At 38.0% G+C, this 26,515-nt stretch overlaps 1 protein-coding gene across 6 annotated transcripts in view; it reads right to left on the bottom strand.

Moving 5' to 3' along the window:
- Positions 1-12,488: 12,488 nt before the first annotated feature.
- The window catches only part of ICE2 (interactor of little elongation complex ELL subunit 2), a 61,586-nt gene continuing 47,559 nt past the window's right edge, over positions 12,489-26,515 (bottom strand). For all 6 annotated transcript variants that reach the window (XM_032481057.1, XM_006182343.3, XM_032481058.1 and 3 more), the window contains 4 exons: positions 23,326-23,410; positions 22,000-22,050; positions 18,299-18,557; positions 12,489-14,759 (listed from right to left, as the gene is read on the bottom strand). In XM_032481057.1, coding sequence (XP_032336948.1) covers positions 14,637-14,759; positions 18,299-18,557; positions 22,000-22,050; positions 23,326-23,410 — 518 coding nt within the window. In that variant the 3' untranslated portion in view covers positions 12,489-14,636. The remainder of the gene's footprint in view (positions 14,760-18,298; positions 18,558-21,999; positions 22,051-23,325; positions 23,411-26,515) is intronic.

Below are 26,515 nucleotides of genomic sequence, written 5' to 3'. Positions count from 1 at the left end.
AAAGGTACATAGTAGTGAAAAGAGGGCTTCCTTCTTACACACTAAGACAATGACACCCTGTGCCAGGCTTTGGGGCAAACTTCAGTCTTCTTGAGGGTATTTTTTCATATAAATTCAAGAAAACACAACTTAAACACTACAGAAGAAAGTTGGACATCATAGCCACCCTGTGCTGCCAAAGAAAACACTCAATTTAGTAAAATGTCATTTGATTTTGATTCTTCTGATCATAATCTATGATAACACCGCCTAGGTGGGGCCAGAGCTTACACAGGTCCTATCACATATGAAAAATAGTTGGCTAAGCAAATTCATATAGTAAGTAAGATACCTTGTGGCATGGGGTTTATGGGAAAGATACATTAGACTTCTTTTTTCATATAACCTTTGTCTTATTCATAGTACCTCTTAATCTCAGGGTCCTATGACTGTTCATGTGTCAGGCTGCACCCTCAGACTGGGAGTTCCCTGCTCATCTCTGCAGCTCCAGCACCTCGACCACTGTGGGCCCATGACAGGTTCTCCATCTCTATAGTCCTGCCTTTGCTGGACTCTGTCCTACTGCAGAGTCCTGTGTTAGTCATCACAGACCTCGGAGAGGTCCTGGTCCTAGCTCCTAACCTAACTGAGTGTGTTTGGACAAATCACCCAGGCTCTCCAGTTCTGTTTCTTATCTGGAATATGAGGGGCTTTGACTAAAAAAACTTCAAATTCTCTTTTAGCTTTAAAACTCAGTCCTTAATATGCAAATGCTACTGATTTAGGCACATTAATGTATATAGGCATATGGATGTTACTCAACATAAACAGGTCTTATCTACTCATTAAAACAGATCCAGTGGGACTTCTAAAAGGAAGTACTTTGATTAACAAAATTAGATCCCTTTACAAGCAGATCAATAGATCACTTTAATCAAATACAATTGGCTGCCTTTCTCTGCATTCGAATTTTTGTTCAAATTGGGGAACGTATCCCTCCTGTAACTGAATAAATCCAAATAAAGTTATTGTTTTATTTCAGACTTTGGATCATGGATCTCCAGCATGTTTTTAGTTCCCAAGTTATTCAAATGTATAGCTGTGCCTGAAAAACATCACTTCAAACTAAAATGAGGCTGTTAGAATATTATCAAAATAGAAATAACAAGCAACTGTTGAGTATCTCTAATGTTGCAAAGGAATTTAGATTTCTAATACTGTGAACCTATGATAACATACTCAGGTATCTAGTTATGGGGATTTACAAAGCAGATGCAGGGATGCTATGGGAGGACATCAGAAGTTGGGCTAGAGCTAAGCCGGCTACCAAGGGAGAAGCCAGAGACACTATGACTTGCTAAAAATTTCAAAGGGCAAGAGTGGAATCTGAACAGAAGATGAAGCCAAGGTTCCACAGCTGGAAGAATGCAGAAAGGAGGAAGAGGAAAGCAAGGAGTGTGGTGGGCAGGCTGCAGGGAAGGCTGCAGTGGTATCCACTTGCCTCTGTGGCCCAAGGACATGTGATGCCTGGGAGTCAGGCTTGGTGAACACAGATGCTGAATTATCTCCGCCATTTCTTCAAATAACAACACAAAAGAGCAGAACGAGAAGGAGGAGGAAAAGAGGAAGAAGATGACAGCGGAGGAGAGCACAGTGAAGGAGGATACTGTGCAACTGTGACACAGAGAGAAATGGACTGAGAATCTGTCCTCCTGACTGAGGCGTATCGACCACCTCTTCTCATCTCCATCTTAGTTTCTATATCTGGGAACTGGACATTTTAGATCTTCTGTAAGGGTTTTGCTAGCTCTTAAATTTGTAAGGCCTTGTTAAAACACAGTTTCATATTCTGCAAGCCTCCAGTAAAACACTCACTGCAGGATTCATAATCTGACTTCACTGCTTGGGCAGCAGATTTTCAGTTCAACCCCTTAACATTTTGGCATCTGGTGTTCCTGGGACCCTTGATAAGAATTCTCTATTGCTTTCTGATAGGGTGGGTCTCAGGACTGTGGTAGACGCAAAAGGCAAACAGATGGGTGAGCTGCTCTAATCAGCACTATTTGCAGTTTTTTTTTTTTTCTTTTTTCTTTTCAAACGAGTGGTTAGTCTTCCCCAAGTCTCAGTGCTCCACTCCCTAATTTGGAGGTAAACCAGATGATTTCACTGGGCTTTCCCTTCCCTGGTTTCATGATTCACCAACTACAGCAACTAGGGTGGGGTGAAAAAAAAACAACTCTAATACTCAGGTTATGTCACAGCTCAAAAGGAAGGAATCTACGAAAAACTGCTAAGACTGGTAAAAAAGAAAAAAGAAAAAAAAAAGAAAAAACTATGACTCACAACACTCGTAACTCAGAAATCTTTACCAGGAGGTCTCCCCACATCCAGTGCCCCTGTCTTTCCTCTTTAATTATCAGTTACATGAACATTTTGTTTATTGAGTGTTGTACACGTATTTTTCTATGAAATTGGTAAAATCCTTTATCTAGTACAGATAGAAGCCTCGTTGGTTTTGATCACTCACACCCTTGAAAAAACTGCCAGTATCTCTCTGACTATAGCAATCAGGGTGAATTCATTCAGTTTAACAAACACTGAGTATCCACTGTATACACTAGGGCAAGACCGTGTAGCAGATGCGTAAGAGGAAAAAATACCGTAACTCCAACTTCAAGATCTGGTTGGAGGTAAAGAAGTAATTGCAACTTGACAAATGTATCAGAAATGAAATCAAAATGCTAGGAGAGCTCAGGAGCAGCTAACTCTTAGAGGAAGGAAGTAAGACATTCCCTCTTGGTCAATGCATTCGTGGTTACTCACAGCAATTTGAAGTCCTTGTGCAATCATAAGAGGAAACGTTAACATATGCCAAAGGATTCTATGCCCTGGGACGCATCAGTGTAGAGATTTGTGACTGCTAATTTTCAAACAAACCGTTCCAGTATAAAAACAGATACAGAGGATCAGTCACCAGAGAAGGTATATATTTATTTAATGCCACCACTGTGAAAGTTGTGGAAATATTTTTGGAACTCCTCTACTTAAGTTTTACCCTCAGAGCCTAAGGCAAATCCTGGTCACTTGAGAGGAGTTTTGAGTAACATCTAAAGGTCACTCTGAGCCACGTTCTGTGACTAAGAGAGCAAAGGATGGAAGAAGACTGCCAACTGGGGCTAAAATACGTGAAGCTCTGGTCAGTCCCTTATTTGATGACATTGTTTGACAGACTCAGCACTATTTTTTTTCTAGTTTTAAGGAAATTTGTTCTGATATGAGGTCTGAAGTTGATAGCTATCAGCCCAATATCAGAGTTCCTGAGATAATAAATATCTAAAATTATGTACTACTATTTAAAAGTAATTAGATTTTTGTTGCTGTTGTTGAAAATGTACAAAAATATAGTGGGCTGAGAAGAAATCTTCAATATCTTATCTATGGATGAGGTGCTTACACGCCAAAAATGTCTCAAAAAACCAATACTCCCATGGGCAAGGGAATAGCCAAGCTTGTTGCAGTTTCCTATGAATAACACCAGCCTCCTGGAGGTCTCCATCAAAATGTCTTCAGTTAACACGGTCAGTCCCTTTCCCCTTCCAGAGGCAGTGGCATTCTTGTGGGCATTTTGGGTAGCTGGAACAAACTTAGAGGGGAACCCCAGCCAGCCGAAGAGGAAAAGGAGAGGGCAAAGTCAGAGGACGCTGAGCCAGCCCAGAGGCAGCCACCAGCCAGTCCTCACAAAGGCTGACCACTCTCCTGGAGGGGCAGGTGTCTTTCCTTCATAAACAGAAATCACTGCTCAGAATTCTTAACATTGCTTCTGTCAGTCTTTTTAACAAATTGGTCTGTTAATAAATTTTGTATGTGATAAAACGATCTACCTTGTATTGTTAAAAAAAAAAATACACAAAGCCTTACACACTTCATAACAAACTAAAAAGGAATGGGGGTTGGGAGCATGTCCTGAGACCCTCATGGGCTGGCAATACTGGTCTCCATATTATAATTAAGTTTTAACTGGTTAAGTCCAATTTTCTCTTTCAAGGCTGTAGCATCCATTTAAAATGTTTAAACATTAACAGAAATATCACACAAACACTAAAACATTCTGGGAGGGACGTCATGCCATGACTTACCCAGATCCTTAAGTCTCTGAGGGAGGGCAACTTGGGTTTCAGTTTGAGCACTGGGCTCAATTGCTTAACTTTTGTTTTCTTTCCTAGACTCCAGAGTCCAAGCTTTAAAAGCTTAGGAGAGTCCAACTGGGTAAAAGCAGCATTTAAAGAGTTAACCATCCTTTTTAGAGTGATCCTGGGAGAAAACCAAATTTTTCCCCCACATTGAGAGTTGCTTCCAAGTGATACAACTGGGATATAATTCCCCAAAGAACAGCTTTTGCAAAGGAACCCTTACCCCATTTAGGTCTGGGCCCCAGGGGAAGGAGAGGCATCTGACTTACCTGGTGCGAGGATCTGTGGCACTCCTTACCCGTTTCCGACGTGTCCAACTCCAGTAGATTTAAGATCGGCACCTGCCATTTCATTGGCTTGGCCATGTTCTCACACACGTGGCAGGCGTAGTTGGTACCGCAGGGACCAACGTGAACAGGTTGCCTAGTAAGACTGACCTCTGTAACCTCAGGTCTAGACTGAAAAGTAGCCTCTCCTGATCTTCCTGCCCTCAGACATCCCTAAGTATCCGTCCTCCCTCCCGATCTACTTGACACACTGCAGCTATACTTCCCATTAGAGAAGTTTAATCCTCTTGCCCACCTCCACTGCTACCCTCGTTAAAAAGCTTTTGATGACTTCCCATCTGAAGACAATGCCCACTGTCTCTAAGAAGGCACCCAGGGCCTTTTACTGACACGTTCTCCCCAGCACACTTTCTTAGGTTTCTTTTGGTCCCTTCACCATAGGCAGCCCGGCCAGGTCTTAGGCACCCTGGATGGCCTGCCGTTCCAACAGGCTGTGCATGTTTGTAACACTGCGGCATGGATCACACTTTGTCTCTCAGCTTGAAATTTCTCTTCCAGTCTCACAAACTCCTTTCAAGTGCTAGCACAAGTGACATCTCTCATGGATATGATCCGACAGTATTTCACTCTGATACAGTGACCTGCAGTTTAAAAAGGACCTTTGTATCTATTATTTATTGGAAGGCCAGGAGAGCCAGTAGAATATGCTAGGAAGGCACAAAATTCTGGATTTTACAAATGAAAAGGCCGAGAGGCTCAAAGAGGGGAGAGATGCAGCCTTAGCAAAAGGGCCTTAGCAAATGGTGGCGCTGAGACTAATTCAGTGCCCTCTGCTTCCTGCTTTCCCCCTCCCTGCCTTCCAACAAACATCAGTTCTGGACTGGCTAAGACTCACGCTCTCACACCTCTCCAAGTTGCAGCTGACAGTTTTAGCAGTCTGAAGACTTCCTCAGCTGCTGGATGCGAATTAACTCTAGCAGGTGCTCCTGGGAGGAGGAAGGCTTAGGCTGACAGCAAACTCAGCATTCCCTTATATGCAAAATGACATTTTGGCCTTAGGCACTTACAAAGTTACACAGTCCTTCCTCCTTAAGAGTAAAAGTTTTCAGGCACTAGAGTGTAGCATTAAAGAAAGCCAAACTAAATTAGGGACTACCTACCACTTTATTAGCCTCCCAACATGCACATGTAAACAGACACACTCCAGCCTGATGCACTGTGATTTCAGTCTCCCTCACCCTCTTCCTGAACTCAAAAGAACTCACTGTGCAATTCTATGAGGCTGCATATTGGAATTGGATAGACACTATTTCCAGCTGCCCATTGTGGCACTTGGGAAACTGTAGTTTGCATCACTTTTGTTGGGGCACAGGGCAGACATTATACTTGCAAAATGTATTCCATTATTTATTTTTCACATTAGTAAAACTGCTGTTTGCATATCGTCAGGACCCATGACTAGTTAAAAATAAACCACAAACTCCATAAAATATAGTCTATTTCTTAGTTGTATAGAAATGTTAACTTTCTCATTCAATTAAACAAAGAGACTGTAATCACTTGATTATCTATTCTGGACAAATTTCTCACTTTCAGTTGAAAACTTCAGGAGCAAATTTAAATATTGTCTCGTGGAGGATTATGTAGTCAGTAAGACTGTTCCTGGACACAACATCCTACTTTTCTGGGGCCCCACCTAACAGGCTAAAACCTGAAAAAGCCTTACAGCTTAGTTTCTGCAGCCTAAGTTGGGCAGAAGTTTGTCCACAGACCAATTTGCAAATCCCTGCGGCTGGTGAGCCCTCAAGAACTGTGTGAAAGAGCAGGCTTCCTTTCAGCATGCCAGTGATTGGATATGGGCCTTTCTCTTTGACAAGAACCTTTTTTTTCCCTCCTACCTGAGAAAGAATCAGATTACATATCATGTACAAACAAGTTCTGGGTGCCAGATAAAATGCTTTTAAGAGGTTTCAGCTACGAAAAAAAAAATAAATAAATTTAGGGGGAGGATATAGCTCAAGTGGTAGAGTGCATGCTTAGCACTCACAAGTCCTGGGTTCAATCCCCAAACCTCCTATAAAAATAAATAAGTAAACCTAATTACCTCCCTCAACCAAAAAAACCAAACCAAACCAAATATGGTATCCTCCAAATTGTTAAATCTAACCTGAACTTGTACTTAACTTTGTTGTTAGTAAATGAAACATAGTAACATTAAATGAGTTAGATGGAATTATAAAAATGTACCCAAACCATGGAACTTCATTCTTTCTTGACGGGTGACTGGTATGGCCTTTAATAAATGCAAGCTTTTACATTTCCTTTCTTGTGCGAGGCTCACTAGACTGGCCCTTGCGAGTAGGGGATCTAAGACTGAGTTAGAGACAACTTAGCTACATCCCGGTATACGGTGAGGCTCTTAGGTATCAGCACAATTTAGTCTGTTCTAATGGAGCATCTGGAGGCTGCCTAGCCCTGTGCTTTTGGTCTTCAGCTAGACAGACAGCTGTATAAAAACACACTCATTGCCTGCGAGGAGCGTACAATCTGTTTATGGACTTCACCAAAATACTTGAAAGAGAATAATGTAGGTAACATCTGAGATTCAAAATCTGTGGTATTATAAGTACAGTAGAAATTTAGAGCAGAAAAGTTCTGTTTTGAGGGTTTTGAGTTGTAAGAAGTTTCATTTCATGAACCCTAAACACAGGGATCCCTGATTCCCCCTCCCCCAAGTCCCCTGCCATTTCACTTAGACATTTGTCTTTCTGCCTGATTGACTGTTGAATCTAATGGTCTTTTTCCCTCAGTCTTTATCTTCCTTGATGTCATTATAATATCTAATACTCAACACATTTTCTACAAACCTTCTATCCTGATATAATCCCAAATTTATATAAAAGTTGTAGAAACAGTAAATATAGCTCCTACCTACTTTTCACCAAGACTCCTTGTTAAGGTTTCTGTGCTCAAGTCCTACAATTTGAGACTAAGTTGGAGACAGGATGTCCCATTACCAATTTATACTTCAGTGTTTATTTCCTAAGTGGAGGGCATGTTCTGACATAATCACATCACGGTGAGGAAACTAACATACATACAGTACTACTGTGTAATCCACAAACTCCATTCACGTTTTGCCAAGTGTTCCAATAATGTCCTTTATTGGACCATACAAACCAGGAACATGAGTCCCATTCAGTTAGTCTTAAGCAAAATAGTCCCACAGTGTTTCCCTGTCTTTCACGATCCTGACATTTCTGAAGATTGCTGACAAATTACTTTACAGATTACGCCTTTGGGTTTCTCTGGTATTTCCTTACAACTTATGCATACGTGGCAGTGATATACCACAAAAGTACATACTTAGCAACATACATTGATTTAGTGATATCAACTTTAGTCACTTGGTTAAAATAGTTTCTGCCAGGTTTCTTCAGCATTAAGTAAACTAATAAGCATGTTATACTTAATAACTATCCTGCAGTGAGATTCTTTAAGACTATGTAAATACTCTATTTACCATCAAATTTTCACCCACTATATGTAGCATCCTTTCATGATTTTTAGCTAAATAATTAAAAGGGGGAGGGTATAGGTCAGAGGTAGAGTGTATGCTTAGCATGCCTGAGGTCCTGGGTTCAATCTCTAGCATCTCTATTTAAAAAAAAATAAACCTAAATACCCCCCCCCAAAAAAAACCAAACCACACACATAATTGGTAAAGACTCTCGATTAAAGTATGAACGTGAACAATCATAGAAAAGAGAGATAAGAATTTTGGGGGGAGGGTCTAGCTCAGTGGTAGAGTGTGTGCTTAGCATGCATGAGGTCTTGGGTTCAATCTCCAGTACCTCATGATAATAATAATGGTTGCAAATTGGTGATTCTTCTAATTCCATCATTCTCTCTAGACTTATTGACTAACACTCTCCCATAGAGCAGAATATTTCCTTTTGCCCATTTATTAACACATATCAGTATAAGCTTGTGGACCACTTGACTCAAAGTATTTCAATGTGTTACTACCATTATTTCACCAGACCTGGGAACTCCTTCAAGCTAGCTCCTGTCTTCTTTTGATGCACCCATCATTCTTTGAGCACTTTCTCATTTTCTGGTGTAAGACAATGTTCCAGGTTCATCTTATAGTTTCCCTTCCCCATTATGGGAACTAGTAATTTCTCCAAGGAGCCCCAATTTCTTTCAGTGAAGAATGGGACTTAGAAACCAAGATCTGGGTGCTGGTGCTAGGTGTGCTCATTGCTACTAGGGTGTCACTGCTCCTAGATCCTATCAGCAGAATTAAAAATGTGTATGCATATGTACATATACACACACCTATCTCTATTTCTCCATCTCTCTGTATATTAAGTACCATGAATTTACTTATAATTCCAAACCAATTCCTCAGGGTTTATTCTTGCCTTCTTCTTTCCCATTATTCTCAATGTAATTTGTTCAATTAACCCGGTATATAACCAAACTCCCAGCCCCCAACCCAAACAAAGGGGAAGTAAAGTAAAGGAAAAAAAAAAAAGGCCACCTTGGTTCCAGATATGCCAGCCCCAATTTCTTGGTATATCAGCCCAAAGACGGGCCCCAACCTTCCCATCTGTTTCTCTCTCCTAAGCTGCAGACCACATTTTCAGTCCATAGACCCCACAGTCTATCCCCTTAACTGTGCTGCCAACACTGGGTTGAAAACATAACTAGTTGTCTTTTCACCCCAACCATATGCTCCCTCTAATATTTTCATATTATGAAATAATATGAAGTCTTTCTCCTCTCTAAATAATCCTATATATTGTAACTCCTGAAACTGATCATGTCATCTTGCTCAAAAAGCCTTCAGCGTCTCCTCATTGCTTTCAGGATCAAATCAAACCATCTGGGAATAGCAGTCAACAATTTCCACTATCAGGCTTTAACTTACCTTTTCAACTTCATCTCCCATTTATCTTCCTTTAGCCCCATGCTTGTTACATGAGCATAACAGCTGTTTCCTAAAACCAGCTCTTTTCATATTTCAATTTCCTCCATGCTGTAATGCTTTGCTTCCTTTTTGTCCATATTAATATTCTACTGGTCTTCTGAGAACAGCTTAAAGGTCATTCCTACCATGAGTTTCTTTTACTTCCAAGTATCCCTTTTGCTTACTCCTATGCACTACTGTGCCACCTGAATATTCTGCTCTGTATTATAGCTAATTGTGCATATCTATCTCCCCAACTAGATTAGGAAATACCCTTAAGGCAGAAACCAATCTTACTTATCTTTAAATCTCAAGAGATTGGTATAATGTATTACACCCAATAGATGCTCAAAAATGCGTTACCAATTCAATAGAGGACAGGCAAGGTTTTGACAGGGCCTTAATAAATGCTAGCAGATGTAGCTTTACAAGTAAAAGCATGCAGGCAGGGTGTGTTGATAAAGCCTGGCTGGAGCAGATGCTGCATTAACACAGTGTGTGGGAGAGACCTGAGACCCACGGCCTTACTAGAGTGTGCCTCTTAAGATTAACATGCACATACTCCCCTGTGCTGTATATTTTGGGGTAGGCAAAACCTAGGATAGAGACTATAGAAAAGATTTCCTTTTCCCCTCCAAGAAATGCACATTTTCAAGAAAAGGGAAGGAGAAATTCAATGCACTAACCACAGATTCTTTAGGTTTCTTCACTTTCAAAACAGCAATTTACACTCAGGCTTCTGCCCACTAGTCCCTAGAAAATTAATCAGGTTATACCATGCATGCACAACTATAAAAACCAACATCTGGTAGCTCCTTGCTTGATCACTTTCTAGCAACAGCTCATATACTGAAAGGAAAGATACACACAACATACACACCAAGGTGAACCCTTGACTGAACCTTCCCATTAGCTGAGGCCGCCTCAAGACCCATCCTACAAATGTGTGTCTGGGCCTCGACTCTTTCAGCAAGTAAGCTTTGCTCAGCAGACCGGACCCCGTCCCCGGATAGATGTTTGTGTGTCTGTCTTTTTATACTTTGACAAGAAGTCTGGACATCAGTCAAGGGAACATGGCAAGGGTGGAAAGATCAATGAGAGCATTCCCTTTATTTCTGCATCTTAATGAGAAATTCAGTGAATCCTGACATCAAACGTTCCATGGTTTGACTAAAAAGTAGCATGTACCTGTAACAACACACATCTTAATTATCTCTACCGGCACGTCCATCAAGAACCTCAAATTTAGCATGTTGGTAATAAAACATTAAGAGGAAAAAGTGTCCTCTCCCCTCTCTACCTTTAACCCGCGCCTTCTTCTAATCTCTCTAAAATGTTCAGTGTCCAAACACAGAATCCAAGCAAAATTGGAAAGCAACCGGTTAACTTCATTTCCAGCTGCAAAAGAAGTGGAACTATTTCTAAGTTTTGCTGATCCATTGGCAATAAAGATTTTCACTGTTTCCACCTTACTTTCTACAATTCCTTAACATTTATCAATCTGACTTTCATATCAGCCACTTTAATGAAACTTCTTTTACTGAAGCTCTCTGGCTTTTCCGGGGGCTCCGTTCACGGCTCTTTCTTCATTCCAGTCATTTCTGCTATCATCCCTTTCTCTGATTTCAATCACCACAGACATACTTGATATGTCTGTCAATTCCCAGTTCTGCTCTGACGAGATCAGGCTTCTCTCTTGAGTTCAAAACTCAAATGTTCAACTATCTTCGACACCAGTTATCTATCTCAGATTTAACATGTTGGTAATAAAAGACATTAAAAAAAAAAGTCCTTTCTTTTCTCTCCATCTTAACCTAATCCTTCTTCTATGTCCCTAAAATGTTCATGGTATTTGTGGAAATTTAAAAATACATTCACAAAATCCTTTTATATTTGTCCCTTCAAGAGGTGAAGCCTGAGTGTGGACTTAGTGACTTATTTCTAACAAGGAGAATATGGTATATGTGACAGTGTTTGACTTACAGGACGAGGCCACGAGACACTGGGGCTTCCTCCTTGCTCTCCCATGGATCGCTCACTCTAGGGTGAGTCAGCTGCTATGTCACGAGGACACTCAAGCAGACCTATGGAGAGGTACACGTGGTGAGGATGAGGCTTCCTGCTAACAATCAGTGAGAGACTGAGGACTTCCTCCACCACCACCACCACCACCACCACCACCACCACGAGTGAGCTTTCTTGGAAGCAGATGCTCTACCCCAGGCAAACCTTCAGATGACTGCAGCCCCAGTCAACAGCTTGAGTGCAACTTTATGAGAGACCTTGAGCCAGGGGCACCCAGCTAAGCTGCCTCCAGACTCCTGACCCACAGAAACTCTGAGATAATAATTATTTGTGGTTTAATTTAACTAGCTAAGTTTTGGGGTAATTTATTATTCAGCAATAAGAGCACACCCGGACCCAGAATCCAAGGAATAGAAATGCTGAGAGAAAATGAACATTGTAAGTGAGCTCTCTTCCCCTGTAATCGCACCCCTCCTCGTACTTTCTCACTAAGTGACATTGTTACTTACCCGGTGTCCCAAATGAGAAGCCTGGAAGCCATATATGACTCTCCCTAACAACTGTATCACCAAGTTACCTTTCTTTTCTCCTATCACCTGAGCCCATCCCTACTCTTACTGTTCTAACTCAGGGCCTTTACCATTTCTCAGTTACTACAACACAGCTTTCCAACTTTTCTCCTTCCCTACAGTCTTTCCCAGCTCCGTTCCATTGTCTGGACTAATGCCAAGAAGGTTAAAAAAAAAAAAAAGTACCTGATCATGTTATTTATTTTTACTAAAAGTCAGTACTGTTTCCTACATTGCCCAGGACAAAATTCAAATGCTACAGCATGGCACGTGTGCCCCTTTCCTACAGCTTCTGTCATCTCCCATGTTCACAGCCTACAGTCTGGCCATCTTTCACCTTTGCACATGCTGCTTTCTTTCTGCATGGAAGATCTTTCATTCTCTCCTTATAGCACTTACTCATTTTTCAAAGACTCATCGCAAGGTTTATCTCAGAAACCGTTCCTTAATTATCAAGTCCAGGTTAGATGACCTTCTTATATTACTTTATTACTTATCACATAGATCACTACTGTGCCTTCCACTAGAATGTAAGCTCCTAGGGAAAAAAATCTATCCTCGATATCTAAACATTCATTTATTCGTACATCCAACTTTTATCAGTAAGCAACTATACAACAGATATTGTCTTAGGTGTTTGTTACATAACAGTGAACAAAACAAATATATATTATCCTTGTACAGCTTGTAGTCTATTCGAGAAGACAGTAAGTCAAATGAACAAATACTGTGATATGTGAAAAAAGAATGTTATGAGTAACTGTGGGGACCTGCTTTAGATTACATAGCACACAGATGCACTCAAACATTTAGTGAATGAAGTATTTATACCTTCTCCACAGAGGTATAAGTGGCCCAGGCTCATCATACTCTTGCCAACACTGGGTCTGCTTTTTTTTTTTTTTAAATATTTGCTCATACTGTCAACACCATATTATTGTTTATACATTCTCAATACTAAAAATTAAGAAAAAGAACACAAGATCCAATATACATTAGAAAAAAGAAGCTTGATTCAGCACAAGTAGAAAACTAAGACTGGCTTTATATATATTATCAGGGTTTCTCAAATAAATGGCTAAGATAATTTCAAAATAACCACTTGCAAGATCACATTTTACTAAAAAGGAACAGTAAAAAAATGAAAGCCAAGTCTCTCCAGTATTCAGAAGTCTGAAGCAATCATTGTCTAGCTTTTTTAAAAGAGCAAATTCCAAGGGAATCCCTGCATCTCCCTTGCTTCACTGCCAAGTGATTCACAACTGAAATATTTCTGGGAAATGTGGGTACGTGACAAAATTATAAAAAGAAAAAAAGCACAAACCATCAAGTCCACTGAAAACAAAGCTCAATATTTTAAAAAGGGAATGAAAGGATGAGGAAATTATATATTAAAATAAATTTAAAGATTTTACAATAATTACTCATTAATTAAAAAAATATTTTATAAACAACCAAGAAAATCAAAACTCGGTAGTAAAAAAATACTTACTAGTTTCTTATAATAGTTGAGAAAGTTTCGAGGACTAATGTCTTATATTAATATAAAAATGCATAAAAAATTCCAAAAACAAAGCAAATACCGCCTTGGATTACAAAGTTTGTATTTTACAAATGATGCACGTGTTCGGTGCACATTAAAGAGGAATTAAAAAATTAAGTCCATCCCTTCTTAAGTCCAAATTTGCTCCAATAACATTAATTGATCATGCCCTTTTCCAAATTCACCTCCGTGGTCCTGCAAAATTTAAATTATCCACAATAATTGAATTGAATCTTTGCAGATGAGAAAAACACAGCATCTGTTTTACCACACATTAGTCTTATCAGTTGAAACATGAGATATGTTGAGAAAATATACTCAGCTCTTTGCTTTTAGTAATGTATTTCAACACTCAGCCTGGATTTGTGACAAGAGACAGAGGCATTCCTCAACAAACCTGTTCAACCACAAAAGTTTTTGTTTTTTTTTTTAAACAAACTGATGGTTGCCCAACAAAAAAGTGTTAACTTACTTGTATATTTTCAGAGGCAGAGGGTTTTTTATTTTTGGCTTCTGCAATGGAATTTCACCAAATTTTTAAAGGTACTAACTTCATTAACCTGCAACAATCATCATTTTAAAGTAGTATATAAAAACTGTCATAATGGGTCAGAAATAAGGTTTACTTAACTCAAAATTATCTCTGACAGCAGTAAGATTTAACCTTTTGAGTCAATCTCAACAGACTGGCAATACAACTCAAATTATTAACATAATATATAATGATAAATATTGCTCTTTAAAAAAGCAAATTATTTTCCTATTTACAATTTTTGGAAAAGGTCTACTACAAAAATATTTTCTTCTCTATACTTCCCTGCCATGATAATGTTAAAATGTATCTAGAATCTCATCGAACGTCAGGTGTTAAGAGCACAACATTCTGTTTTGGGTGGAATACTGCTTCCCATCGCCAACATGTTTTTTCAAGGCACTCTAAGAACTCCCAAGGACACTAAAAGAAAAATGTTCTCTTTGCCCCTCAAACTCTTCTAAACTGAACACTGTTATAACTGGCTTTTCTTTGTTTTCTATGGTTATAACTGGCTTTTCTTCATTTTCCAGGGCTTAAGTTATTTTTCTTTTACTTGGAGCCACTCCTTCATTTTCAACTTGCTGAGCAGGCAGGCTTTTGGCTTCCATGGAAACTGAATTCCTGCGGCTGCGGGTAGGCATTCTTGTTCCACCAATCTAAGAGATAAAGCAAAGAACAGGATGGAATAACATGTTTACAACATACCTTAATACAGTCAACTCTGTATTATTTACACATGGACTAATTAACTTGCAAATGGCCCTTTATACATTTTTAATCTCTAGTCACTTTTTGCTTCTAAGTAAGCTTTAATCTGACACAGTTTTAAAGTACTAAATTTCCAAACAACAGTCAGGGAAGGGGATAAATCAGAGTAGATGGAGAAAAGTGAAGAGGAAAACCGCTCTTCATTGTTAAATTTGGAAGAGTCTGAAATGCTAAATGAGAAAATGAGGGAATGACAGGCCTTTTGATCAATTTGCTTAGAAAAATCAAGCTGAAGAGGAGGAGAAAAGAGAAATGAAAAACAGTAAGGGAGAGGAAGGAAATACAAGAAGTAGGTCAGGGGTGGTAAAGAGGGAGAGGAAATTAAAAATGGAGAAGGAGATAAAGAGTAAGTAAAACAAAAGAGTCCAAAAGAGAAGAAGGAAAAAAAGAACAAATGTGAAAGGAAGGGAAAAGAAAAGAACTCAATTTCAAAGGAAAATTGAGGAGCTGAAAGAGAAGAGCAAGAAAAAGATAAAGAAAAGGGAGAAGGGAAAATTGAAGGAGACCGCGGAGAATGGAAAAGAGGAAGGAGGACGAAGAGGGAAGAAACTGTCGGGGTGCTGGTTCTACCTTAACATCTACTCTTTCTCAGCACAAGCTGCTGCTCCCTCCTGCTTTCCAGCTCACACAGTCCAGGGAAGAAAGAGTATACTCTTAGGACGTAATCCCTAGCTAATTGTAGTCCTGGAAATGCTGTCATCCCCTGGCCACTGAGAGAGCATAAAGTTTTAAATGGGGTAATGGAAAAACCTAGGCTTTGCGGAGAAGGACCAACGCTGTACAGCCTGAAACCATTTCCCTGGAACCTGTCCATAACTGCTTCTATCTTCTCTAGTGACCTTGCACCCTTTCCATTCCTTCACACCTTGTCCAGTGCACTCCAGACCTGGAAGCAAGATGTAATTCCAACCATATTCATTTCTCATGTTCCTTATACAACAGAAGTATTACCAAGTAGCTCCAAGGGGCCACTGGCTCACTAAGAATGAATCAAACTTCAGCTTCCCTCACCTAATCTCTTGTCTCTTTAGGGGCATTTCTTGGTGTACAATTAGATGACTGAAAAAGACAAACCTGAGTTGGGATTTGAGTCTGCCAGTTTGTCTGTCTGAATCTGATGAAGTTCTGTAACCGACTGATTGGAAAACTGCTGTGATTTTTAGATCATCTTATCCCTCCCCACTCAGTTGGTATTTACTATAAAAGTATACTGATCACACTAATTGTATCTACTATATTGTTGAAGAAAGCAAGCATTCTGACCCTTTCATTGAGAGATCATGTGTGTGTGTGCACATGGGTGTGTTATGTGTAATCCACGTTGATTACAGAAGCTGTGGAAGGAGAAAACAGACAGGCACAGGGCCACCGCAGGAGGGCTCGAGTGGGAAGAAGTCAGGAGCAGCACAGGAAGCAGGTGGGTCCTCCCATTACGCTCTGCTTGATGGAGCAGGAGGCGGACACAGGCCATACTGGGGTATCCCTCAGGGTCAGCGCCTAAGGCACTGGACAAGGATGAGGTCTGAGTTCAGTAGACTAGGGACTAAGGAATTGTGTTAGAGGCAGAGACCCCTGTTACATGAGTTTTTAGATCAGGAAGTATGTAGATGATTTCTGTTTCAAATATCTTACTTTCTCAGAGTTCCTAAAGCTGTGGTCTTTTCCTTTGCTGCTAAAGCTGGAATCCTTATCTGTGTTTAGCCTGTTTGGACTAGAAGGTCCCATTCCTAAGGCCTTGCTAGGAAGCAGTATGGGAGAAAGATGGGGTATTCCCACCAAATGCAGAGCTAGACTGTAGGGAGGTATGTAAGAGATCACCAAAAACTTACGACGGACTTGGTAAAACATTAAACTATGCACTGGTTATCTGGTGTTCTACTGGACCTAATGCTAGGCTGTACAACAACCTGGTCCCAGATAATCTCACCAACTATCTGTCCCTGGAGTGAATGAATGAGGCATCTTAAAAAACAGAAATCAACAAATGCTCAGTGTATACATAATTAAGTTGTTTAACTTTTTGTGGCTAAACCCTGAACATACAGAATTGTGTCAAGATACTAAACAGCTCATTTTCACTAAAAAGGAAAAAGCCAGTCTTGTATAGAATTAAATGTTATAGGTGAAACTATAATCAGAGCTGCTAAATTAAAAGGAAATCATTCTCCCAGAAATAACATAAATACTTCAAAAATAGTTTTCAATTATTATTTTTAACTCAAGAAATTGTTGTCTTTGGAGGTTATAAAATAACTAACTCTCTCCATTCTTTCATTTGCCCCAATTGGTTAAACACATTTATATGTTTTCCTGGCCAAAGTTAACTGAGACTATGAAAGAAGTTGTCACTTCTAAAAAGGTCCTCCCAATAACAACATGAGGGTGGAGAAGTGAAAAATATAAATAATTCCTGTAAACTATAAAACCACTGTAAATTAGAGAAAAATCCTTATTATTTGCTTTCTAGCTATTTCTCAAAAGGACTTGAGGACATTTAGATTAATTTAATGTAACATAGAAAGAAAAAAAAGAACAGAAACTATCCACTGGATATACAAATGGTACATGTTCTGGGGGCAAACATATTAAGAAGGGTCTAGAACTCAGACAGTAATTCTGACTCAAAGATTTTTTGCACCGGGGAAGGAAAATACACTGTGCTACTATTTACTGAACACCCAGATTCATCTGTAGAAAATAAAACTTCTCCTTTAACTAAACCCAAACTGGAACTTCTTACATGATGTAAAGAATGAGTGGCATGGTAAAGAGTATCTCCAGCTGTGGCTTTAAAAGAAGTTTCAGATAGAGAAATATCATTCAACTGGTATTCTGGGAAAGATTCCATAAAGAAAATAATACTAATTATAACTAAAATACTGAGTTATAAAATACTTAACAAGACACAATCTAGTCCTTAACATTTTATTGTACTTTTAATAAGGCACTGCATTCATGAATTACTAATACTTGTTTTTATATTTTTCCATATCCTACTTATCAATTTTTAATTGTACCATCATAATTTTATTGTAGGTATTCTTCTGCAAATTGCCTCAAATATTTAATGAAATGAAACAGTATACAGTATACATAAATAAAAACTGCAAAAAATTGCAAAACTCTGCTTTTCATAGGAACACAGGGATTTAACTATGTGGTTGCCTTCTCCGTGCCCTCACCGGGCAAGCTAACAGGATTTTCTTCAGTTGACTTACTTATAAACCTGACAAAAATACAAAGTTTCACTGACACGATGACTGGGCTCAGCAAAGCATATAACTTCATCTATCCTTCCTAAAGATACAGCTTTCAGAATGGCACTGTGATTGACATGGCAAATGTGGACATCAGGCTGAGATACTGTACAGTCAGTGAAACAGATTAATAATAAACAGTGGAACATGTAATTTCAAAAAAGTCTTACCTTTTGTTGTGTTGTGGGACCTAGTGATTTAGGCGGAAAAGTACAAGGTATTCTTCCATGATGGATATGATATGGCAGTAGGAGGCTGGGATCCAAGGGGACCCAGGGCACTGAGAGACTAGAGGGTACACCAGGAAGGCTGCAATGTGTTTTATGCAAATTGTATGCTGTCCTAGTAACTTTTCCATCAGAGGTCTTGTAGATCAGGAGTGAAGAATCTTCTGCTGCATGAGACAACAAGTAGGAACCCTCCTGCAAACTAAATCCACACAGTGAAACTCAACTCACTGGGTCCCTGTGTCAGTTTCAGTAACACTTTATTAATCATGATCTATCGGTAAAATTGAAAACAATTATAGGAATGCGAGACCACTCCTAAAAATACTTTTATGACCAAGTAAAATAAGAGTCTTTTAAACTATTTTCATGCTTTTCAGCAACTAATTTTAATTTTTTCCAAAGTTCAGGATCTGCAATTATTTTCCTCCCACTGTTATGTCAGTTTCTAAGTGTTCAGTAACTTAATGGGAAACAAATAGTCTGCCTACGTCTCTCATCCAGGGACAACACATACCGAAAAGCATTTTATGAGGACATATACATACCATTCCTAGCCACAGCATTTAAACTGATTATAACAAACACTGCATCTACTTTGCATCTACTACTAGGTGAATAGAGATAGAAAAGTGCATGTGACAGATTCACTGCACTGAGAAGTTTAAATAAAGCGACAGAAACAGTCGATGGAACAGTCACAGCACAACAAAAGGGGCTGTCAGAGTAAGAGGAACCACACCAGTTAATAGATACTGAGCGCTCATCGCGAGCTAATGACTGCTGTACTGCTTACATCCATTCTGTCATTAAATCCTCTACAACAAACCTTCAAGGCATAATATTAATTATTAGCCCCATATCAGAGATTAACAGACATCACAGATGCTAAGTAATTTGCCCAAAGTTCTGAGTGCAGGACTTGGACATAAACCTTGGCAGCCAAAAACCACAGCTATACTGTTAATTATGATCCCCTACTGACACAATAATCAGTTCTGTCAAACATCAGATCTACATTTTCCCTCTCTCCTTAGAAAGCTTTAAGGAATTCAGTGTATTAACACAGAGAGGTAAAAGGATATGATGAACATACTGTGCTTTTCTGGGATTTCATACTTGTTTGGCTCAAAGGTGCTGAGGAGAACATCAGTCCTTTCCCACAAAGTATCATTAAAAATAAGGACTAGTCATACTTACAGGGATTCTTCCTCAAACCTGGTAAGTTACATTTTCATTCATTTATTCAAACAGAAGAGTAACAGGTGTTCACAAAAGAGGCTCAGAGAATTATTCTTATCATTTTCCCCCAATTACTTTCATATTTCCATATAAGGAAATTAATAATAATTAATTTGACAGTAGGAAGAAGTAACATTTCAAAGATTGAGTTTTTATCAGTGGAAACATTATATTTTAACTACCTTCAGTAAAAATGAAAAAAGCTTTGTTTTACAGGGAAGAATGAGCCTCAGAGGGAGATGTGACTGTGAGAGAGGTGAGAGTGACGTGACGTAAAGAGGACTCAACTTGCTTCTGAAACTCTGAAGAGGGAGGAAAGGAAGAGGGCCAAAAGCCAAGGAATGCAAGTGGCCTCCAGAGTATACAAAAGTCAAGTAAACAGACCACACCCAGAGCCTACAGAAAAGAAGGCAGAAAAATCACACCTTGATTCTAGCCCAAAAAGACCCCCGTTCGGCTCCTGACTCACAGAACTAGAAGTTAATAAACTCATGTTGTTTTACATTAATTTTGTGGCAATTTGTTACAGCTTCAGTAGAAAACTAAGATAACGATAATAAAATGTTAAAAAGAACCTGGCGAATTTCATGTTTAAGCACTGTACTTCACATGAAGAATCAAATGTATCAAGTAAAAATCCTGCTCCAGACTCACAGAATCTCAGAAGTGAAAAGTACCTAGGAAATCACTTAACTCAACACCATCATTTCATAAATTAAGGAATCTATCTAGTTGTACAGTAAGTTAAGCTGGAGAGTTAAAACTTGGAGATTTTTGACTTTTAGTTCAAACTCTTGAATTGTTTTTTAGTTTATCTTTTGTTAAGGGTATATATAACAGAAGGAATACGCTAGTTCACATAATGAAATGGTTTAATAAATGATCAGGTGGGGAATCTATATTCTAAGGTTTTCTATGGACCTAATGGCTCTTGATGACTAGCTCTATGGTACTTCCTCATCCCGAAAATGTAAACAGTATAGCTACGGAAGGCTGAATAATGTTCCCCAAGGACGTCCACATCCTGTCTCCAAAACTCATGAATGTTACCCTTCAGAGGCTTTGCAAATGCAATTAAGGATGCGATGTGATAATGAAAGCAGAGATGTGAGCGATGTACTCTGAAGATGGAGTAGAGGGCCACAGGTCAAGAAATACAGGTAGTTTTCCAACGAAAATATACAGATGCCCAACATCACTAATCATCAGGGAAATTCAAATCAAAACCACAATAAGATACCACTTCACACCTGTCAGAACGGCTATCATCAAAAAGACAATAAATAACAAGTGCTGGGGAGGATATGGAGAAAAGGGAACCCATGGGTACTGCTGGTGGGATTATAAATTGGTGCAGTCACTATGGCAAACAGCACGGATTTTCCTCAAAAAATTTAAAATAGAACTGTTATATCATCCAACAATTCCATTCCTGGGTATTTATCTGAAGAGTACAAAAACATTCATTCAAAAAGATAAATGCACACCAATGTTCACCACAGTATTATTTACAATAACCAAGATGGAAGCAAGGTAAGTGTCCACTGATAGATAAATGGATAAAGAAGATGTGATACACATATATTATGGAATATTACTCAGTGATAAAAAGTGAAATCTTGCTATTTGCAACAATATAGATGGATCTAAAGGGTATTTAGACAAATATCATATGACCTCACTTGTATGTAGAATCTGAAAAACAAAACAAACAAAACAAAAACAGACTTACAGAAGCAGAAAACAAAAAGGTAGTTGCTACTGGAGGGTGGTGTGTGGGGGAGAAATAGGCAAAGGGGATTTAAGAGGTACAAACCTCCAGTTTTAAAATTCATAAGCCACAAGGATGTAATATACAGCATAAATAATATGATTAATAATATTGTTGTAACTTTGTATGGGGACAGATGGTTACTGACTTACTGTGATCATTTCATGATGTATGCAAATGTCAAATCATTATGCAGTACACCTGAAACGAACATAATACTGTACACCAACTGCCTTTCAATTGAAAAAGAATAGAAATATAGGTAGCCACTAAAACTGAAAATCAATAAACAGAAACGATTATTCCCTCAAAGCTTCCGGGAGGAGCCAGCTCTGCTGACACAAGTTTAGATCAGTGAAAACTGACTGCAGATACTGACCTCCTTTTTAAGCTACTAAGTTTGTGGTAATTTGTTACAGCGGCAATAGAAAACCATTACAATAACCTTATAGAAAAAGGTAACTGTAAGCTCATTAAAGCCAAATACTATTATATTACCTTATTTATATTTTCACAATTTCAACTCTGACACAATAGAATAAATCTTGTATGCTAGGTTATTTCCTATTTATTGCTAACAACATCTAAGAAAATGAGACATATCAATGCAAAATGTCCAAAAAATACTTACCTACTTAGTTTCCTTAGAATGTGTTGGAGGATGTTAAATAAACTTGAAATCCTATTAAACAGAAGAAATTCATGTAAAATTAAGTGACAAAATAGCTTACTCTTAATAATTATGCCTCCTCATGAAATGTCCTCAATAACAAAAGAAAACAACAGATGAAATATGTAAAACCCAGAATAACGATATTTATTTATAATTTGATTCAACTACAGTATTTGCCTAATTTTTGCCATTTTTTAATTTCTCCTCAAAATCATAAAGTATTTGGTTTGTGGGAGTACAGCAGTTGTAAAGAGATAATTATTTTTAAAATGTTTAGAAATCTTCAGCAGAACTAATCTGCAGAAGAGTTTGCCTTTTAAATATGGTAGTGGTGAACTCCAAAGAAACTGAAAGGTACTTTAAAAGAATAAAGGGAAATGAAATATAACATACTGATTTAGTATCTTTTCTAGACCTAAACTCACTGCCTTTATTATTTATTTAAAAATGGTTTTCACTGGTGGATGTAGGGCATGCAGTGAGCAATGTATGGAAAAGCTTTCCTATTCACATAAATAAATAAAAAGCTACCCCTCAAAAGAAGCAGTTCTTATAATGAAGCAGATGCTTAAGTATAAGCAGAGAATTCAAGTTTGAAGTCGGATCCTTCAAACACTGTGACAAGCCCCAAAAGTGGAACTATGCAACTAATAAAAGTCAGAACAACTCCCCACCCTCAGTGGTAAAACAAACATATTAACTACCAAGGTTGTTACTCCAGGTCAGCTGCGTGCTCTGGGGAAAGTCAGTCTCAGTCCCAGTTTCCTCATACATAAAATAGAGATAAAACTAACACCAGTCCTTCCTGGAAAGCTGTGAGATGCAAATTAAATTCATCTCAATCTGATGTACAGTAATGCTTGGTAGAAGGGCAGATTTTTAAAAGTCATGATGTCAGTCCTGAGAGCTAACAGTCTGACTGTCCTATCTTCCCATCCCTAAAAAGGGCTGAGATGTATGCTCCCTTACACCTCCAAGATGTAGGCTATCGTATTCTTCTAGCCTCCTTTGTATTAAGTAAAAATACTGGTGCCAGTCTACAGCCATACCACCCTGAACACACCCAATCTCGTCTGAAATACTGGTGCCACTAGTATATTTTCTTGGGAGAGAGAAAAGATTAATGTGAAATGGATCACAAATGGGGTCAGGGGAAGTGTACAACAGGATTAAAAGTCTTGAAAATAAATAATTTAAACTTAACCAATATATTTAGAGATAAATGAAAATTAGTGATCATACTATTGAGTTTTAAAATTTCCACTACAAATTAAAGTTTCTTACTTGAGTGCTGAAAGTTTTTCTTTCAATTCTTCTGAGGTAATTTCTTCTAGCAGGAAAAGCTTTGAAGTAAATGCATCAATATGTCCTAAAATAAAATATCAAACTTAAAAAGAACTATGGTGTTTAAAAAACAAAAAAACAAGTTATCTAGTCTCTTTAAAAATATTTTTACAAAACTGTAATAACTATAAAGGGACTTTATATTCTAAAAAGAGACAAAATTCACATTTTATTAAGTTTATTAAGTAAAGCTGTATTTTAAAATAACATAAAAGTCAGATTATAAAAGAAATATGTATTACTTCCAAAATATTCACTGAATCTAGAAAAGTTTACAGAGATCCACACCCAAAAAATCATCTCTAACCCATAATTTAAGAATAACAACTGTTAAAAGAGGGGTTGTTCTAATTCTTATTAAAGTTGCATTTCTATGAAAATTAAAATTTTAGAGAAATATGTACCTATTATTAAAGCAAGTGGATAAAGTCAAGTTTATAGTTAGGCCATGTGCTGCAAATTCCTAACACAGACTTAAAGATAGAAATTAGATTATAAAAATCTGGCTTAATCATTCACTGTAGCCAAGATACGGAAATAACCTAATGCCCATCAATGGATGTCTGAATAAAGATATGATACATACACACACACACACACTCACACGATGGAATATTATTCACCCATAAGGAAAAAAGGAAATCCTGCTATCTGCAACAACCCAATGGACCTTTAGGGCATTATGCTAAGTGAAATAAGTCAGAGAGAGAGAGACAGAAATACTGCGTGGAATCACTTACGAGGAATCTGGGGGGAAAAAAGTCAAACTTACAGAAACACAGGAGAAAAGTGGTTCGCTGGGGTTCGGGGGCTAAAAGAGTAAAAACTTTCAGCTGAAAGGATGAATAACGTCTGTAGATCTAATGTATAACATGGTGACTATAGTTAATAATACAGTCCTGCATAACTGAAATACGATAGGGGAGTAGAACTTAAATGTTCTCATCAAAAAAAGAAAGAAAAAAAAAAAAATACATGAGGTGAAGGACGTGTTAATTTACCTAAATGGGAGGAATCCTTTTACAATACATATGTATATCAAATCATGATGCACACTTTAAATATCTTACAATTTTATTAGCTAACTATGTCTCAATAAACCGTAAAAAAATCTGGCTTGGTTTTTAATTAAAGCACATCATAAGATTTCCTACAGTTTAAAAAAAAAAAAAATCAAAGGAGTTTGTTACAAGTCTTACTTTCTCACAAACATGACCTAATTCTAGAATTCCAAAAAACACAACGGTCAATTACCAAGATTACAATTCCATTTTAAAAAGTAGTATGTATATTCTACAACAAAACAGGTTGAGACACAACACTGAGGCCAAAATGCTTCAAGAAAGTAATATAAAAGATAGCCCTTGGTTACATGTTATATAATCATGTCAATATAAAAACTATGCTATAGTAACATAGTTAAAAACATCATTAGCATTAGAGTGTCATACTCACCAATGCTGAAAATAACATCATTTAAATTTAAATTTTCTTTAGATTCTATCATTTTTTTGATGAGAACTCTTAGAATTTATTCCCTTAACAGCTTTCAGATATAACATACAGCAATGTTAATTATATTTATCTGTCATTTATTTATCAAAACATGTGACCTGGAAAGCTGACATCAGTCCTTGTGCAACAAAAGAAAACGCACATAATTTAACATCATATTTTCATATGTAGGCCCCTTTCATTTGCTTTGTGCTTGTAAAGAAGAATTAGAAACATTTTTACCAGATACTTTTCTTCTAAAACAACAATCTATTTTTCCCACACCTACTTATTATTTCCTGTGCCAAGTTTTAGTTTCACCTCTGTATTTCTAACACTCATTATTATACAGTGACGTTTCTAATAACAAAGGCACATTTTAATGGTTTAATAACTGTAGAAAGGGAATATTAAGTAGAATAAAACATTTTTAGACATTTACTAAATATGCTTTTGAGGAAACTAACGGTTCTTATCTTTTTAAAGCAATCTCGACAAAAAGTATGTGTTATAGTATACATCAGATACAGGCGGTCAGAAATACACACAGAACATCATACTAAGTGCTGTGAGGCCCCACCTCCTCAAGGAGCTTACAATTCTCTCAGTATTGGAGCATTCTGACCTGTGGACCTCAAGTGAGTCATACGTGTGCTTGAGACACTTATCTCATCAGTGATTCTGATACACAATCAAGTTTAAGAATCGCTGGACTAGAGACCTGTAAACCAATATGCTCTTCAGTTAAGTAACTGAGATCTTATATTACTTGTGTCCCATGAGATATGCTATATCTGAATCTCAGTCACACATGTAAACTTTACCCTCCCAGTTATCGCCAAAAGATCTAATGCAACTTTGTCCCCAACTTTGATTTCTGGGAAGAAACTGTCTTAAATTTCTTTGAAATATTGAAATCATAGGGCTAGGGAGGGCAAACTGACAAGAAGTGCTTAAGTTACACGGAGGAGTGGCTAGCAAGAAATGAGTAAGGAAAACTCACGCCACAACTAAGAAAGGCCCACGGTGCCTGAGTGCATGGCAAAGAGGAGAGGGGCACCTGGAAATCTTCTGGTTAGGATTTTAAGATCCCAACTTCTGAGACACAATAAATCATTTGTCTTAAGTCACACTGATTAACCTTGTTATACACACTGTACTTCACTTTTGTTATATTTAACATTCCCTCCTCCCCTCTGCCCCAACCAATTCTTCCCTAGCCCTTTTTAGGTTTACGCCAAGTTAGAAAAATTTCAAAACTGTGACTAAATTCTGATTCTGACACTGATGAACTCTGTGTCTATCAGTAAGTTACTTAATCATTCTGAGCTTTATTTTTTTCTTTTATTTAGAGCAGCAGTCGACACACATTAAAAGCTGTTAACAGCAATTAAAATTACAAAAACGCTTGGAAAGAATAAAATAATACACAATATATGATTAATTATGCTTTGTTGTTTTGATAAATCTTGTTTTAATTCTGTGTGATACAACTATTTGAAGGATGGATTTAAAGTTCAGTTCACTTTTCTATAGGTTTAAAGGCTGTCATAGCTAAAAAAAGGTACCCGCAATGATACACAGATCCAAATGGAACAGGTGCCTCATTGTGAGGGTTACTCAACCATGACAATGT

Source organism: Camelus ferus, chromosome 6, assembly GCF_009834535.1.
Source record: "Camelus ferus isolate YT-003-E chromosome 6, BCGSAC_Cfer_1.0, whole genome shotgun sequence".
In the NCBI taxonomy this organism is placed as follows: domain Eukaryota; kingdom Metazoa; phylum Chordata; class Mammalia; order Artiodactyla; family Camelidae; genus Camelus; species Camelus ferus.
The sequence above is the reverse complement of the archived record's forward strand: the minus strand, read 5'-3'. Positions and strand labels throughout refer to the sequence as shown.